Raw genomic sequence first — 18,513 nt, forward strand, 5'->3', positions numbered from 1 at the left:
AATCCTGGAATGTTTCCGGTTTTACTATCCATACCGTTCTTGACATCTCACAAGCTTATAAGGGTGCAAAATAATTAGCTTTTGCTACTTGATTTTTCACTTGTAGGTACCACTGGTTCATTGTATGTTCGCGGTAAGAACTTCTTAAGGTGACGCAGTACGCTCGACCGAACCTGTTTGCTTTTCACTTGACATTGTATGAGAAAGGTAAGAGGCACGATGATTTTCACCGAAATCAAGGGTTAGGAAAAGTATTTTTGAAAAAAAACTGCTGTGTTTATGTTTGCAAAGTATAGTTATTTCAACTAATGAATAAATAAACTATGTCCGATGTTAAATTTCTTTAGGATTTTCATACCCCTAATCTTATTTATTTACGCTCAAAGTTGTCATAAATTTTGTGTTAAAATAGGAATCTTTTGGGCCTCCTACGTTTGTATGAAGAAAGCACCGTCCTGAGCCCCCTTAAGTGCCGTGAATAGCATTTCGCTTAGGCTTTACTCTGAAAAGTTATCAACGATTTTTTACCCCAGCTTAGCCTAGGTAATAGACTAAACTTCCAAAGTAGATGTGTTTGCGCGGGTCCTAATAATGTGTGATTAAAATATTAATCGGTAGACATTGGTGAAAATTCGTTTGCAATTAAAAGTAAAACTCAAATAAATAGACTAAGGGTAATAAGGGCGGTTACGCACTCATCCGATCCGAGTCTGTGAAAATACGTTCCGCAGTGGCTCATAGAACTATTTGTATAGTAGTTTACGTGCACTAGCTCCGATTTCCGTCATCCGAGTTCCTCCGTCATCCGTGAGAGTATCTCGAAAGTGCCTCGGATTCAAATCGGACGTATAACGTAGATATGTAATAGAAGTCCACTGAATAGTTTGGATTTGGATCAGAAATCAGATTAGTGCGTAAGCAATATCTGAGTTCGGTCCGAGTTTTTTACATCCATATTTTCACGGATTCGGATCGGATGAGTGTGTAACCGCTCTAACACCGTCTCTTTCTCAAGAGAACAAGGTGAAAAGGATGGCACTACTAGTCCAGTCAATTTAAGTTACTTTTGTTTACAGCCGAATTAACACGGTTGCCCTATTTTAATCGATAGACAAATTATAATATTTAGGTTAATTTTGCATAAAAAACTGTTATATTTTAACAACATTTTCGGTTTTAAGTACACAATTATAATTATTACAATAATATTATTTTAAACAGCATGATATGCGTGATTTTATAAAAAAAAATACATAGGTAGGAAGCATTGGCTATGACTTATTCTTAACACAGAATATTTTTATATCAGCTCAGATTTAAGATTTAATGGAATATAAATCAAAAAAGTGAAATCGTACCGTCTCTAAACTTTTAAATTATAAAAAAAAACTCATATTATGTCAAACTAAGTATTTTGGAATGTAAGATACCTAATGGATTATTGAACAAAACGTATTTTATAATGTTGATCAAATTATTTTATTGAATGTAAATTCAAATTGGATTAATTGACGACACGATTTCTCTTTATTTTTCTCTATATTTAAGACTCATTTGGCGCCAGCCATTTTTCTATCCAATATTTTAGAAACGAATAAAATATTTAATTTTAGTTATGTTAAATCAAAAAGTATTAAAAACAAATGGAACTACTAAGTAGGTACTTATCTCACATCTATCAAAAAAGAATTAAACCAAAGTTTTTGGCAACTCGTCAATACAGGTCACCCCACGCGTGTATTGATTCATGTGGCGTGGCATAGTGTGGGTCGCTCGTTAGCAATGTGCTTCTACCCTTATCCATTAGCGCCAAATTATTTAAATTTTAAACATAATTTGATTAGGTACAACGCCAACTTAAAGGTAATTTTATGTATATGTTAAGTTGTGCATTTGTTTTATATAATTTCGTCCTATATACTACAGTATCAGTATTATTTACTAGTTGCACGTAAACCTAATGCAATTCTGCACATTTAATCAATCACTTTTGTTATGTCGGTTCATATAACAAAATCCGATCCGCACATGGCCAGCGTGGTAGACTATTGCCAAAACCCTTCTCACTCTGAGAAGAGACCCGTGCTCTGTAGTAAGCCGGCGATGGGTTGATCGTGGTGATGATAATGATGATTAAAAAATCCAATTACGCAAACAAAATATAAGGACTTTTCAAAAAATAATAAGGTGGCATTTCTTAAAATTTAATTTTAATCTTTTCAATTATTTTATAATGTTTACTATATTTGACAGTCGTGATAGCCTCGCAGTTAAGACGTACGTCGGCCTACTAGTCTGAGGGTCCTTGGTACGATCCCGGCATGCACTAAATAATATAACTTTTCGGAGTTATACCTATACGTTTTATACTGCGTGGGAAAGACCAAGTTTTTATTACATGAACACAAACAAGATTATTTGACACAAAGTGTCAGTTTTAATTTCTGGTACCTATGTTTGGTGGGACACTTCGAATCGGCACAAAAAGTTGTATGGTGTCCCTCTTCCGCCGTATTTGTATATTTCAGAGTTAGTGCATTTTTTATGCATGATTGGAAGAAGGTTATATGATTTCTTTATTATCAGCAGATTCAAGTTTAGAATTAAATGTGCAGAGCAGTGTTATTGTACTATACTAACTTTAACTTTAATCTCACTGTTTTTGATAACATTATAATTTATTTTATTTCTAATAGCGTAATATACTTATATAGCAATTATTTACAATATCGTAATGAATACATTTCCAATCTTCAAATAATTTTTTTGAGATGGTACGCTGTACAATAAGGCTGGATGCATACTTGAAACATACCACTCGAAACTTAGCCACGCGTTATGTCCACAGGCAACGACAGACTAACCCACGTGCGCAACGTTTAGTACGCCATATCTTAACACTTGATTTTATAAGAAAACATATATTATGGATTAAAACATCCTTATCGTACAAAAAGCAACCTACGCGTCCTGCTCAACGTCAACCTGCTATGTCTAGATTGGGCAGGTAAAGGTTCATGTTATCTTCCATGCGTAAAACCAGTTTATCTTCACTCTCTTTATATCTTTGGGGGGCAGTAGTCAAAATCTAATAGAAAACATAGACGTCTTGCACATAACTTACGTTGCATAATGATAATGTGGGTCAAATGTGTACACCAAAGTTCGAAGTTCGACCAGTCTGTCTTTACCTTAATCAAATCGTATTATTTTCTATGACCTAGGATCACTGTAAACACCCAACGTCGTGATGTAGTGTTAAGTATTAGGTTTTTCTGATGATACAAAATGTTACGATTTGACACGAGTAGCGTGGCGTGGCGTGAGGTGGGGTGATACAAGTATGTTCCTACCATAAATAATTACGCTCTGTTTATAACTTATCTATAAGATAATTTAACTATCTAAAAAGTTACTGAAAAAAGAAATATATAATTCGTTTTCTTCGCTTACATCGATTATTTAGTAAAATAAATATAAAATTGCGCAAATACACTTTTTATTTAGAGATCGAAATGAGAATGCCGTCTATACTCCTATTGGGCGTTTCCTGAAACGCACTCTTAAATAGGTACTAAATGTATTGAGTATTTTGTACTCTCAAGTATATAAGTATGCTGGGAAATGATCTACGCCACTAACTTGACTACGATTCCTAACCTTACTAAATGGTCCAAAGGGCCCGAGAGCGGGTGGGAAGTTTTAAGCAGGTGCTTGATAATACCTGATATACTTAGGCTAAAATCTATAGCGCGTACTTTGACTTTGCTCTTACTTTGACTTTAGTTGCAGAGACATAATCTCGCTCTAACTCTTAGGTAAAGTCTGAGCAAAATCAAAGTATACTCTTTAGATCTCAGCTTTAGAATTATTTGACAGGTTTCTCTACTTTTCCTGAGTATGGTAAACTCGCCAACTGAAAGGTGGTAAATTTGCGAAAATAATTTGAGATTTTAAATTTAACTAAAAAAGCCGGGACTTAATAGGTGGCAGGAATGTCTTATGAGACACACTCTTAAGTTGATTATAAAAATGTACCAGAAAACATGTACCTAATAACTCAACAGCACCTGTTCTAAACCATATCATATCATGTAACGTAAAAATGTTAGGCAAAATTTTCGGCAAGTTCTACCAAAAATTCCAATAATCATCTAACAATCACAGACTGGCAAATCTAATAGTTTACCATACTCAAAATACGCATTAGAACCACCTTGTAAACTTTCAGTATTTATCAAGCACCTCCTAAAATTCCTCACGGGCTCTCGGAATAAAATTTCTTTTGGAAAAACCAAAACACAGAATATTACCGGACGTGACGTTGAAAGTAATATGGACCCTTAATGTATGATTTATAAAATGGATTACAACTGCGAGACCAGCTCATTGGAGAATCTAATACTGAAAACAATTTCCAATCGTACAATAATTATTATAAAAAATAAAGGTGGAACCATACTTCTAGAACGTGACACCTGCTCAACGGGCTTAGCTTTTAGGTAATGTCGGTTAAAATTAGCTTCCGTGGCCGAAATTCGGTCAGGACAACATTAGAAAACGAAACCTTTCCTTAAGTCCACACGCCCCCTGTATTATAGGATCGCGTGACATGTTAAAAGTATGCTTCCACCCTGACACGATTTATACCATAAGCCAAAATCGAAAAGCGTAAGGATAAAAAGGCAACTCATCTTTTTTGGAGCGATATGTAACTTTAAAAACCTTAAATAAGTAATTTAAACATGTTATTGTCATAGAATAATTTACCACGTACAATTAATCGGTGACTATTAGGTCTGAATTCCACCTACGCTGATGTCGGTGCCGTACGGATACTTTGTGTGGAAGCACCACACTGCGATGCTGAAAACGCTGAAAGCATTGCAGCACAAATAGAACGCGCGACCGACAACGGCGTACGAGGAATTCAGGTCTCACTTCGATAAATACCGTTGATCTTGGAGAATGGTATAAATCTGATAGTATTAGATCGTACAGTAACATTACATCTGTAAGTATACATGGGTGTCAGATTATATTTAATAAGCTATGAATAGCTTATATTACATTGAGCCGTTGAAGTATATAATATATTATATTTAACTTTTACTATTTAAAGCTCTTAGTTTTCATTTTATACGAAATCTGGTATCGCAACAAATACCCAACACAAAATAGAGAATTTACAGAAAGCCAGCTCAATACACTCGATATAGACATGTTCAACGGCGACGTCTGGTTAAGTCAGTCAAATTCTGGCTTAGCCGAAAAGGCTGAACCGGAATTTGGCTCAGTCTTTTGGCGTTGTATTGAGAGCTATTCTATCACCTCTCTATTCTGTGCTTTAAAGTCCCTCCAAAGGGAACGTAGTCCAAGTGTACTGACTACCCTCAGAAGTAGGTGACGAATGTTATGAATATAGAGATAACAACTATTAAAGTACCAAGTATCTAGAATATGTTAAAAAAACAAAAGCTTTGCTTTTGGCATTTCGCATAGAGTTAACTCTATTTTAATGCGATATCATGAACATGTCCTTAACTCCCACTAAGAGTTCACAAGGAAGGTCACTTGGATATAATCACTGCACCAATGTGTCTTATACAAAATTTTATTATTATACTGGTTTCGATTTCATAAGACTGAGTCAATAGTTGTTCACCTGTAATTCTACGCGCACCCTCGTTGATAAAAATTTGTTAATATCTTGCAGCAGCACCCTTACCGTAAATTTATTAAATAGTCCACACTTGAACTTTCTCAGCTATAACGCACCAGCTGGCTTGATCGTAGTAAGATGACACTACATGGAGACTTTCAACGTATTTTTCTATCAACTGATCCAGTTCCCCTTTCTTGAAGACGTGGTAATATCTGTGGTACGTCACTGCGCCTCCTTCTGATGGCAGACTGTCAGATCCATCGCTCAACGACGGCAAGAGAGGTGCATGAGGAATGGCACGAGCCGCTACTGCGGGAACAGGGGCTGTATCTTCAGACGATGAGCGTGTTTCCAGTAGTTTCCTTTCCTTCGAACACTCACTGCATGACGGCAAAGAAGCGAGACTTACGCAACCAAGGGAAGCCGTACTACCAGTCTTATCGCGACGGCTCCAATCGCTACCAGCTGAAGTGTCACTGGATTCAATTGAAAATCCAGATTTAAGTGGTGCGGTACTGGTGCTCGACCGCGAAGTTACTGATTCCGGACTTATTTCCATCTTATCTAAATCACTCGAGTCGGTGGATTGCCCAACTTTTAATGAAGAACGTTTGTCAGTACTCGTACACAAAGAGTCCACACTAATTTCAGATTCTAGTGAGTATCCAGTCTCTAGAGATTGACTGGTATCATAGTTTCCAGATTCGATGGTAATTTCAGGATTTCCGTTGCTAGACGATATAGCGCTGTCGTCGTCCGGATTTTTAGTCTCAATATCGGGTAATTTTTCATCTGTAATGGGTTTCACGTTATACTGAATATTGGCACAGTTATTTAGATAAATATCTTCCTCGCTGGTTACCTTCATAGTTTTCTTGAGTTCTCTGTACTTATTTATAATCGGATCGACATCTTTGGACCTTTTTTTACTTTTTGTTTTTGTGCTACATTTTGGAAACAGTTTGTTTATATCAGATTCTTGGGTATCTTGAATTGATGTTATATACTTTATCTTTTCGCTTGTCAACTTATTTGTTATGTGAGATTCTATATTTAATTTGTTTTGTGGATCCTCGAGATGTTGTAAACTATTGGAAAGCTCGTCCAAAATTTTCTGGGTATTTCTATCTTCTTCTTCGCGTTTTAATCTAAGAGATATACTCTTTTCACTACTGCTACTACTTGGAAGATCGAAGTCATCTTCGTTGATGCGTTTGGAATATTGGTCTATTTCTTGTAACAACTTCTCACTAAGCTTTTCAGCAAACTCAGTTAAATGATGACTGCGTTCTTGTTGATCCGTGATCCATTCTTCTTCTTTAGACATCATATCTGACTTGCAGGTTACTAATGGTTCATTCTGTATTCTATTAAAGCTTTCCGATTTTGATATAGATTTTTCAGAATCTGTGCTCGATACTGATAATGAATCATACGCGTGCCTGGTTGGGCTTCGATGACTTTTGCTTAAATTTTCATCTAAAGATCGCCCTTCGGGTCGATTAGGAGACAGTCTATTTAAACTCCAAGTTGAGTTACTTGTGCTACCTTGTTTGGGAGAGCGATCTTTTGATCTCCTTCCTGGTGAGAGACGCTCTAAACTACATGAACTTCCACTGGAGCTTGTATGGGATTGGGATCTCGATCTGTCTTCTAATATCCTTAAATCACCTGGAGATAACTTATTCAAACTCCAGTTGCTACTACTACTGCTACTGGAAGCACCTTGCACGATTGCGATAGCTTCAGCACTTTCCAGCTTTTCCGTATGACGTCTTTTAGACCTTGGGCTCGATTGAATTACAGTTTCGCAAGTCTCATCTAATGACTGCGCTACCTCAGCGACGGCTTCGATCAAAGTTTGTGGAGCAGTTAGAGTAGATGCTTGTTTTTCGATTGTATTTAAGTTGTCTGTACTTTTAACTTCTGTAGTAGGTGGGTTTGGAAGATCTAAAACAAATGATACTTATTACATAAACGTTGCTCTGATTAGTTATGAAATTACTATAATTATTATAAAAAAATAAATTTACCTTTTTCCATAGCAATTTTCCGAAGCTCATCCGGCACAACACTTATGACGCTGTCTACAGAATCAGGTGAGGAAACGCCACTAGAGTCGCTGTCGACATCATCTGTAGCTGGATTGAATAATTCTAACGACATTAGTTTTGGATGACTCTTAGCAATCGGTTCGGCTTTACTCGTGCTGCGCACTATCGGGAAATGTTGTCTGCGACTAATGCTTATTGGAGGGATACCTTTGTTCAACATTTCTTTTATTTGTCGTATTCTTTCCTTCCTCTTTCTCTCTGCAGATCTTGAATCTAATGTGTCATTGGTTGGTGACTTACTTAGTGCTTTAGGCTTAAACTGTGGTATTTCCGGAAGTTCTGCAACGGTTTGCAATGTGATCTTTGGATAAGGTTTTACATCTTGCAATACACGGGGTTTTAAATCGTCTGTGTCAGCGGTTAATTTATGAATTTCTTCAATGTCTTTATTGATTTCTGCTATCAGTTCTTTAGTTTCCTGAGACGGTGTTTCTTCCTCTTCTTTTATAGGAGGTATCGGATCGATTTCTTGGGGAAATATTTCTATAGGAGGAGGCTTGTTCACTATAGCTGGAATTTCTGTATCCAATATATTTATTTCTGGTTCTGGTTTTGGAGGTGAATTGGGCTGGCTTTTTGATTGAGGTTTTACAGGGGCTACGCAAGCATTATTTGTTGTCGTATAATTTTTTAAACTATATTGTGCTACTAAGATTTTATTGTGAACTGTGCCCGGTGCTGTCACCGCATTAGGTGAACCTGGTGGTCGTATTAACGGGAATGCTTGTTTGATCCTTGGAGATGGTAACCCTGGCGAGTTCTTCATTCTAGGCGAGGTTGGTACAGATGATACTTTGAGCCTTGGTGAAGTTGGCCCTGGTGATAAAGGTGTAGGTGATAAAGGGTCACCAGAACCATCAGCTTTGGGAACGTATATAACTGATGCAAAACTATCTTCCGAATCTACACTTGTGTCACTTTGGAGACTACTATCCTTTGAAGAATCTGACCCATCTTCTCTAGAATGTCGTCTTTCAGGATAGCCTTTGTCACTATTTGCGTTATTGTCACTTGGTGTAGGAACTTCTGGAACAGGACTGTGATTCTTCCAACCTTGGAGCATTCTCACGAACACTGTTACTTTATCTATATTCGTTGTCGATGTTTTGAACTTATTTGTCAGGCCGTTTTTAAGGGATTGAAATTTTTTAGCAGTTGTTGCTGATGTAGAGAATATTGAGTCACGTAATGAATCAAGAGCTCCCGGTCTTCGGTACAAATACTCTTCGTTAAGCGATGCTTGTTTTTGTATATTTTTACGAAGACGCTCTTTTTCTCTTAACCTTTCAACTGACATCAATTCTTCGTTAAGGGATGTCTGCTTAAAAACGCCAGGTTTCTTAGATTGTAACTTTTGCGTGTGAATTTTAAAATTTGGCATTTCCTCAACCATACTTTTCATATCTGTAGGTTTATCGAGGTCTTCATCGGCATCATCTTCGTTGATTGATTTCTTTTGTTTGACTAGTCGCGGTTTCTTGCGTTGTTCTATTACTGGTTGGACTGGCTGCTCTAAAGCGGGTGGTTCGTTTTCTTCGCCACCTAAACTTGGGAGACTTGATCTCGACCGGACTAATGCACGATGTTCTATATCAGCAATATCGGTGAGGCTGCGTGATTTCGTCGTTGAAGTCTCAGAGGGTTGTGAGATCAATCGAGGTGGAAGGACTTCGTCTAATCGCCTTAGTTCTATGGGCAGGTCTGCCGCTGCAGGTTCAGGACGTTGACTAGGCCTTTGTATTACCCTAGTGTTTACTCCCCATGATGGGAGAAATGAGCGTCGTCCAGCTAATCGTTGTAATGCTCGTCTTACGAATGAATAACATGTTTCGTTGGGCGATGAAAGTGACGACGACCCAGGTGAACCATCACGACTTTTCCATGGTTCAGAATAACTGGAAAAGTTAAGGAAATATAGTTTACAAATTAGAAGTGTAACCCTAAAATGAAGCGAAAGTATGTGTAGGTACTTACTGGTCATAGTCAACAGATAAAAACCGTGGAGCCGGCGGTGGTGGACATAATGTTGCTGGGCGATGCCAAGGTATTAAGACGTCCTAAAATGAAAATAAAAATGTTAATTTATTGATTTATCACTAAAAAGCTGCATAAAAATAGTTACGTAGGTACCTACTGTAAAAATCTATTGACAAGGGAAACGGACATTCAGAATTCGTTTAGTCACGTGAATATGTTTTCTTTGAAGTCTACAGGTTTAAGGGAAAAGCTATGGCACCAGAGCACGTGGCAGATCACACAAACATGGATGTCTCGGTACATCCATTTTACAGGCTGCGGTAGACGTACCTACTCTTGCATGAATGCCCAATAGAAAGCAGTTATCAGAACTGCCAACTAACTACGAGTACTATAAGAATAAAAAACCGGCCAAGTGCGAGTCAGGCTCGCGCACCGAGGCTTCTGTACTACAGTCGTATTTTTTCGTAATTTTGCTCGATAAATCAAAAACTATTATGCGTATAAATAAATAAAATAAAATCTGTTTTAGAATATACCTACAGGTAAAGCCCTTTCATATGATACCCCACTTAGTATAGTAATTTTACTTTAAAAGTTGCAAAATCCTATTTACTTGTTCAAAACACATATTTATTTTTTTGTGATGTGACCACAAATTCTCAGTTTTCAATTTTTTTACCTGATGTCTGCTATAAGACCTACCTACCTGCCAAATGTCATGATTCTAGGTCAACGGGAAGTAACTGTAGATTTCTTGACAGACACACACAGGCAGAAAACAAAGTGATCCTATAAGTGTTCCGTTTTTCCTTTTGAGGTACGGAACCCTAAAAACACCAGTTATATGCTCACCTGTGAGTGGAAGTTCCTTCCCTCATGCTCCATAGCCCAGACTGTCAGCAATAACCTTCCTCCGATCCTGGTTATCCTGGCCAGCTCCCGCAGAGCCATCGCGCGGCGCTCCACCGTGGCGAAGTGGTGCACCACGGCGATTGAGAGCACCGCATCGAAGGACTCGTCGCGGAACGGTAGACTTAAGTTGTCACATACCACCACCTGAAATACGATGGTCAATGTAAGGCAACCATTTTAGGCCCGATCATACCTAAAATATCAAGTGTGAGTTTGAAAGAAGAAAGAAAAAACGTTTATTTTTTAAAGCTGTGCCACATATTACCAGTTAAACCTACGGGTTAGGTTATCCCGGCGCCTTACTAATACTTGAACAGTAAAGTCAAAAGCTGTGATAGCCTAGTGGTTAGGACGTCCGCCTTCTAATCGGAGGTCGGGGGCTCGAATCTAGGTACGCGCCTCTAACTTTTCGGAGTTATGTGCGTTTTACTTAATTAAATATCACTTGCTTTAACGGTCAAGGAAAACATCGTGAGGAAAACTGCATGCCTGAGAGTTCTCCATAATGTTTTCAAAGTTGTGTGAAGTCTACCAATCCGCACATGGTCAGCGTGGTAGACTACTTATAGCCAAATCCCTTCTCACTCGGAGAGGAGACGCGTGCTCTGTAGTGAGCCGGCGATGGGTCGATCATGATGATGATGATGACTGTAATGAACTTACCTCATTGTTGTCGTGCTGCGCCTGCGCCGCGAGTCGCGTGCAGCGGTCACCACCCACCGCGAACACGGACGGATTCACGCTCAAGTACTTGCCGTTGCCGCATCCTGAACGACAAACAAGATAAACTTGAAAACTAAAACCCGACTACGATCGTCTTAATAAACGCTGAAATATTATAGTGAAATTGGGTTTCTGTCGCTTGGTATATTTTAATAGTATACCTACTATATTTATATCCTGAAACTCAGTATTTTTTTCTTATTTCATTTGACATCCCACTCGATATAATAGCAAAAAATTTAAAGGCCCCTACTTTTTTGGATGTAACATCCGTCAAATCAATTTTGTTCACATAAAAATGTAGCCTATGTCACCCGGACCATAACAACGAATCAATAATTGACACCTCATTCATCAAAATCGGCCCAGTAGTTTAGCCGCTACAATGGAAAATACATAGATATAAACATACATAATATGTACATAGACTGCCAAAATCGTAACCCTTCCTTTTGACTTTGTCGTAGTTGGATAAAAAATAAAAACAATGAACTTCGTAGAACAATTAGTAACAACAGCAAGTAATTCTCACTTGGGGTGAAATTTATGGGGTAGGTACCTAGGATACAATAATTATCTAAGATTCCATTAATTACGACTTGCCTAGATTCGTATCTAGGCAAGTTGTAATTAATGGAAAGGGGATACGAACCTCAGCAATGACGAATATGATCCAGCGAGATGAATGGTTACAAATTACTGATTCATTATTTAGTTTAGATCAAGCACAAAAGTTTCATTCATAAAAAATTACAGTCAGGTATTGGGTGTAATTTTGTACTCTTTTAATACCAGCTTCCCACGGTGCATGATTCTGCGGATTATCACGCACGGCCGGACGACCACGGACATCCACAGTCCACACACCGAGCACATGGCTCTTCCAACGGTCATGGCAGCAGCGGTGATCTCAGAGCTGTACTAGTGACGTCTAGCCCCCAAGAGGGGAGAGTGAGCATAAAAGACAAGGAGGAGACGTAAAATAATTTGTAGGGAGTCAAGAAGGCGCCCCGGGAAGACGCCAAGAGCAAGTACCGAATGGGCGCCCTCCCACGATTCGGCCCATATAACCGAGAGGTTGGTGGGGCCATGGGAGGTGGAGGGTTGTCCCAAGGTCCGTGTCAGTCTGTGTGGGTCCTGAGATTCGAAGCCATTTATAAGTTACCGATACGTTGCATCGCATGTGTCTGCGCTAACACGGACAATACACTTCCCGTGGTGCGTCGGTGCGGGCTGGTCCGCGACCGTCCGCAATATCACGCACCATGGGAAGCAAGTATTATATAGCTTTCGCCTCTAGGCTCTAGCTACAGTACTGTTAATAGTTGAATGAAGTCTGTTCTTTCTGCCCACGTGCGTTTGATACCAGTAGTAACGATCACAGCTCATCTACGCTTTCGAGTGGGTGTTTAGAAAAACGCGCAGATTTTTCCACGTGTAATGTTACTAATGTTATTTTAACATTACACCCTTGTGTACACTTTGTTAGAAAATACGAAAGGTTAAGTTAATATACTATGTTTTATTACTTAATGCATTGAGGTGTGTGGGTGTCAAGTACCTACCATTTATTCTCCTACCATACAAGCTGACCAGCCCCGGCTTAGTTCGAGTGGATGTTTTGAAAATTCTGAAATACCTACATATTTCTTTAACTCTGCCCGAAAGCTCAAATATGAATCTTGATAGATATACAATCATATACTTAACTTGAAAAACGACGGACTTTTAAACTTTTCATCCCCTAGTTACCTAACGTTCTTGGAGGTGGGTTTTAAAAAAATACTGCAACATAGTCTATGTTACTTCTGGACAAAGTACTTAGTGAAATAATATTAATCCATACTAATATTATAAATGCGAAAGTATGTCTGCCTGTCTGCTAGCTTTTCACGGCCCATCCGTTCAACCGATTTTAATTTTTTAATGAAATTTGGTACAGAGATAGCTTGCATCCCGGGGAAGGACAAAGGCTACTTTTTTATCCCGAAAAATCAAAGAGTTCCCACGGGATTTTTAAAAACCTAAACCCCACGCGAACGAAGTCGCGGGCATCATCTAGTTATTATTAAAATCAGTTCAGTGGTTTCAGAGTTTATCGATTATAAGCAAACAAATCTTTTCTCTATCATCATTATCATGATCAACTCATCGCCGGCTCACTATAGAGCACGGATCTCCTCTCAGAGTGAAAAGAGGTTTGGCCATAGTCTACCACGCTGGCCAAGTGCGGATTGGCAGACTTCACACACCTTTGAGAACATTATGGAGAACTCTCAGGCATGCAGACCGTTTCCTCACGATGTTTGCCTTCACCGTTAAAGCCGTGATATTTAATTACTTAAAATGCACATAACTCCGAAAAGTTAGAGGTGCGTGCCCGGGGTCAAACCCCCTACTTCCGATTACGAGGCGTACGTCCTAACCACTAGGCTATTACAGCTGCCTTTTCTCTATAAAATATTATACTTATCTATAAATAAATAATTGCTCTATTTTTGCGTAAAATAATAATAAGATTAAATAAATTAAAGTTTAACGACCTGCCTGAAATATTTCCGTGAAAATATTATTATTATACCGACAGGTGTCTTAGAGTTTCCCTTTGTTATAATTTGGCAACAGACGACCAGAAGTTGAGAGATAGAGGTATCTACCTACTAAAGCGCCTACGCACTGACATTTACTTTTAGGTTGAATACCTAAAATACCATTGAAACTGAATTGCTGATTATCTGTTGATGTTACATATTTTACAGGCTGTGTGGGAGTGCCTTACAACCCCGACGTCAAATTGAGTCCTTTCAGCCTAATTTATTACTTGTTAGTCTGACTCTATCTATAGACGTATCTAAAGATAGTTTATTTTTAAGTAGGTATCTAGGAACTAATTTTGTGAACATTCTTTCGAGAGGAAAAATACTTAATTCCAAATAGATACTGGTACGTAACGTAAAGTACAGTGACAATTTGTTAATATAATATAGTGGTCTAGCAACAAACCAGCAAGCATACCTACCCTGCACGGTCTTCTTCATAAGGAGGCGCGCTCTTACCTCACGCTTGCTATGATTTGACCTGAGTAGAATGGTGGAGCGATCGGTTGGTCGAGTATTCCGAAACCATAGGACAATGTGCCTTACCGACGTCACAAACGAGGCTGCCGAGCTCGAGGTCGCCGAGGAAGGAGCGCACGGCGGGCGCGGGCGCGCACGGAGCGTCGTCCTCGCCCGCCTGCTCGTATACATCGTGCACGTAGGCGCGTCTGAGGACAATATGCCTTACCGACGTCACAAACGAGGCTGCCGAGCTCGAGGTCGCCGAGGAAGGAGCGCACGGCGGGCGCGGGCGCGCACGGAGCGTCGTCCTCGCCCGCCTGCTCGTATACATCGTGCACGTAGGCGCGTCTGAGGACAATATGCCTTACCGACGTCACAAACGAGGCTGCCGAGCTCGAGGTCGCCGAGGAAGGAGCGCACGGCGGGCGCGGGCGCGCACGGAGCGTCGTCCTCGCCCGCCTGCTCGTATACATCGTGCACGTAGGCGCGTCTGAGGACAATATGCCTTACCGACGTCACAAACGAGGCTGCCGAGCTCGAGGTCGCCGAGGAAGGAGCGCACGGCGGGCGCGGGCGCGCACGGAGCGTCGTCCTCGCCCGCCTGCTCGTATACATCGTGCACGTAGGCGCGTCTGAGGACAATATGCCTTACCGACGTCACAAACGAGGCTGCCGAGCTCGAGGTCGCCGAGGAAGGAGCGCACGGCGGGCGCGGGCGCGCACGGAGCGTCGTCCTCGCCCGCCTGCTCGTATACATCGTGCACGTAGGCGCGTCTGAGGATAATATGCCTTACCGACGTCACAAACGAGGCTGCCGAGCTCGAGGTCGCCGAGGAAGGAGCGCACGGCGGGCGCGGGCGCGCACGGAGCGTCGTCCTCGCCCTCCTGCTCGTATACATCGTGCACGTAGGCGCGTCTGAGGACAATATGCCTTACCGACGTCACAAACGAGGCTGCCGAGCTCGAGGTCGCCGAGGAAGGAGCGCACGGCGGGCGCGGGCGCGCACGGAGCGTCGTCCTCGCCCTCCTGCTCGTATACATCGTGCACGTAGGCGCGTCTGAGGACAATATGCCTTACCGACGTCACAAACGAGGCTGCCGGGCTCGAGGTCGAGGAAGGAGCGCACGGCGGGCGCGGGCGCGCACGGAGCGTCGTCCTCGCCCGCCTGCTCGTATACATCGTGCACGTAGGCGTGTCTGAGGAAAATGTGCCTTACCGACGTCACAGACGAGGCTGCCGGGCTCGAGGTCGCCGAGGAAGGAGCGCACGGCGGGCGCGGGCGCGCACGGAGCGTCGTCCTCGCCCGCCTGCTCGTATACATCGTGCACGTAGGCGTGTCTGAGGAAAATGTGCCTTACCGACGTCACAGACGAGGCTGCCGGGCTCGAGGTCGCCGAGGAAGGAGCGCACGGCGGGCGCGGGCGCGCACGGAGCGTCGTCCTCGCCCGCCTGCTCGTATACATCGTGCACGTAGGCGCGCTCGAGCGCCGCGCCGCGCGCCGCGCACTCGCCCGCGCCCGCCTCCGCGCCGCCATCCGCCATCACCGCACCGCCATTGCACCACGCTGAAAGAGACAAATACGACATCTCATAATGCGTCTTCTATGGCCAGAATTAAGAGTCTAGACAGACTGCAAGCCGATTGTAGAATTGCAGTTGACATAACTGCATCGCAACTGCTGACTTGCAGTCAAAATACAGTCTGTCTATTTTGACCTTTAGGAGGGATTCGCCGCAACAATAATAATTTAAGGAAGCAGGGTCGGTAATCACCATATTTCATTTCTACGCGCTAGTTTCATCTTACATTGCACCTCTTACTTACCATTAAGTAAGAACGTCAAGTGCTCACTTAAACCTAGTAATTTTAAATGTAATAGCAGTTTACATAACTGCATCGCAACAGCTGACTTGCAGTCAAAATGCAGTCCGTCTATCTTGACCTTTAGGAGGGATTCGTCGCAACAATTAAGGAAGCAGGATCGGTAAATGGTAATCACCATGTATCATTTCAACGCGCTAGTTTCATCTTACATCATACCTCTTACCATTAAATAAGAACGTCAAGTGCTCACTTAAACAATTTGAAATGTATCACACATGAAGTAAATACTCGTGTGCCACGCGATCTGTTCGCATGAGTGCCAGTAAACGTTCTGACGCCTCTTGATTGCGTCACATTAATCGGCTTATTGATGAGTTATTTATATCCAAACCCTTGGTGCTATATACAGCCGGGTGTTTCTATCTACTGTGGGTGTCTAGTGTCCACACTCCACACGTTTTTAGGGTTCCGGACTCGAAGGGTGCCATCGGAACCCTATTGTCACCGCTGTCCGTCCGTCCGTCTGTCCGTCTGTCTGTCAGCGGGCTATATCTCGTGAACCGTACACAGAATGTTTATTTCTATTGCCGTTATAACAACAAATAATGTAATTTCAAAAAGGCTGCCATGAAAAATTAAAAAGTGTTATTTCTTGTAGGATTAACGGAACCCTTGTGTGCGAGTTCGACTCGCACTCGATCGATTTATAGTGTAACCTACTATAACAAGGCAAGTGCGAGTTGAAATCGGGTGGAGATGTTTACAATATAACTTTGTACGCTCAACATTGAGAGATTGTTGTTTGAAAAGTATTGTTGGAAAAGCCTTATAGTCCACGACAGGTTGAGATGGCAATCGGGGTATGAGGGGTGGGGGACGCCCCGCATACCGCACGTCACCCGCCCGTACCGGGTTAGCGCGGAGGCTGTGCGCGTGTGTGGGGCGTTGCCTCCCCGATTGCCATCTCGACCTGTTGCGTACTATATATACATGCGGGCGATGTCGTGGGCTACAGCTTGATAATATATCTAATATCTGATTGCAAACGACTTTATATAGATAAGTAGACTGTACAAGAGTAGGTACTAGGTAGCTGGTTTTGGCAGCCTAGTTTAGAACTGTCAAGCCGATAAAAGCCTACCTAATCTAACAATCTGCTGAACTGAACTCTAAAAATAAATTTTTATCAATTTTATTCTTACCTTTTCGTGCCTAGTGCACCATGATTAAATAGAAAATAGAAATAGCTCTTACTTATGTATAAATATCATTGTCTTTTTAACATCAGCCTACCAAAATAGCATTTAAATCAGCCTACTTTGTATCAAAAGTTTAAACGGCTAAGGCATTCAGAACATGGTGGGTACCTACCTGAATTTACCTATTGGAATAGCTATACTTGATTAGGTCGAAAGCATCACTGATAATGGAAGTCCATTATCCATATTGAGCTCCATAGCTGATGCCCGTGACTTCGTCCACGTGGATTTAGGTTTTTATAATCCCATACGAACTTCTTGATTTTCTGGGATAAAAAGTAGCCTAAGTAGGTCAAAGATTTTGCAATTTTACCCATGCAAAATATCACGTCAAATCTGTCGCTCCGTAGCAACGTGATTGAAGAACAAACCAACAAATAATCACAATTTCGCTTTTATAATAATATGGGTAGTGATACAGGCTACTTTTTACCCCAGAAAATCAATTAGTTCCTATGGGATTTTTGAAACAAATCCACGCAGACGAATTTGCGGGTGTCGACTAATAATTCTACCAACAAGTATTAGCGAATTTTCGTAAAGCATACAACACACTTCACGGCAGTTAGGGAACTTGTAACAAAACGTCGAGGCGTCAAATGTACATTTGACGCTTGGTAGCCTATGAATCGCCTATATTTTCTCTGATTTCACGTCACCCATAGCCTAATACTTGACAATTGACATATCGTCGATTCAGGATCAAACTAAGAGTTCCCCATGGAAGTACTTCATAATTATTATTATTCCCTCACTTTAGTTCGCTCTGATACAGCCCTACCTAGCATTACGGGTTACCGTAGTCATGGCAACGCATCTAGGACGCGGCAGGAAAGCAGGTCGCACCTTCACCTCGTTCCCGGGTCGCCTGCAGCTTGCGCGAGACAAGGGATCTCGGAATTCGAAACTACGGTTTAGTAGGAACGATCATTTTCTTTTATAGATTAGGTAAAAAATAAAACGTGTTTTTTCACT

The 18,513-nt window shown here is 41.3% G+C and overlaps 1 protein-coding gene across 1 annotated transcript in view; it reads right to left on the reverse strand.

The window, feature by feature from the left end:
* Positions 1-476: 476 nt before the first annotated feature.
* The window catches only part of fid (fire dancer), a 42,291-nt gene continuing 24,254 nt past the window's right edge, over positions 477-18,513 (reverse strand). The window contains exons 3-8 of the mRNA XM_069506165.1: positions 15,813-16,019; positions 11,335-11,438; positions 10,612-10,815; positions 9,754-9,836; positions 7,699-9,674; positions 477-7,615 (exon numbers count right to left, since the gene is read on the reverse strand). Coding sequence (XP_069362266.1) covers positions 5,739-7,615; positions 7,699-9,674; positions 9,754-9,836; positions 10,612-10,815; positions 11,335-11,438; positions 15,813-15,996 — 4,428 coding nt within the window. The 5' untranslated portion in view covers positions 15,997-16,019 and the 3' untranslated portion in view covers positions 477-5,738. The remainder of the gene's footprint in view (positions 7,616-7,698; positions 9,675-9,753; positions 9,837-10,611; positions 10,816-11,334; positions 11,439-15,812; positions 16,020-18,513) is intronic.

This window comes from Maniola hyperantus, chromosome 22, assembly GCF_902806685.2.
Source record: "Maniola hyperantus chromosome 22, iAphHyp1.2, whole genome shotgun sequence".
Classification (NCBI taxonomy): Eukaryota; Metazoa; Arthropoda; class Insecta; order Lepidoptera; family Nymphalidae; genus Maniola; species Maniola hyperantus.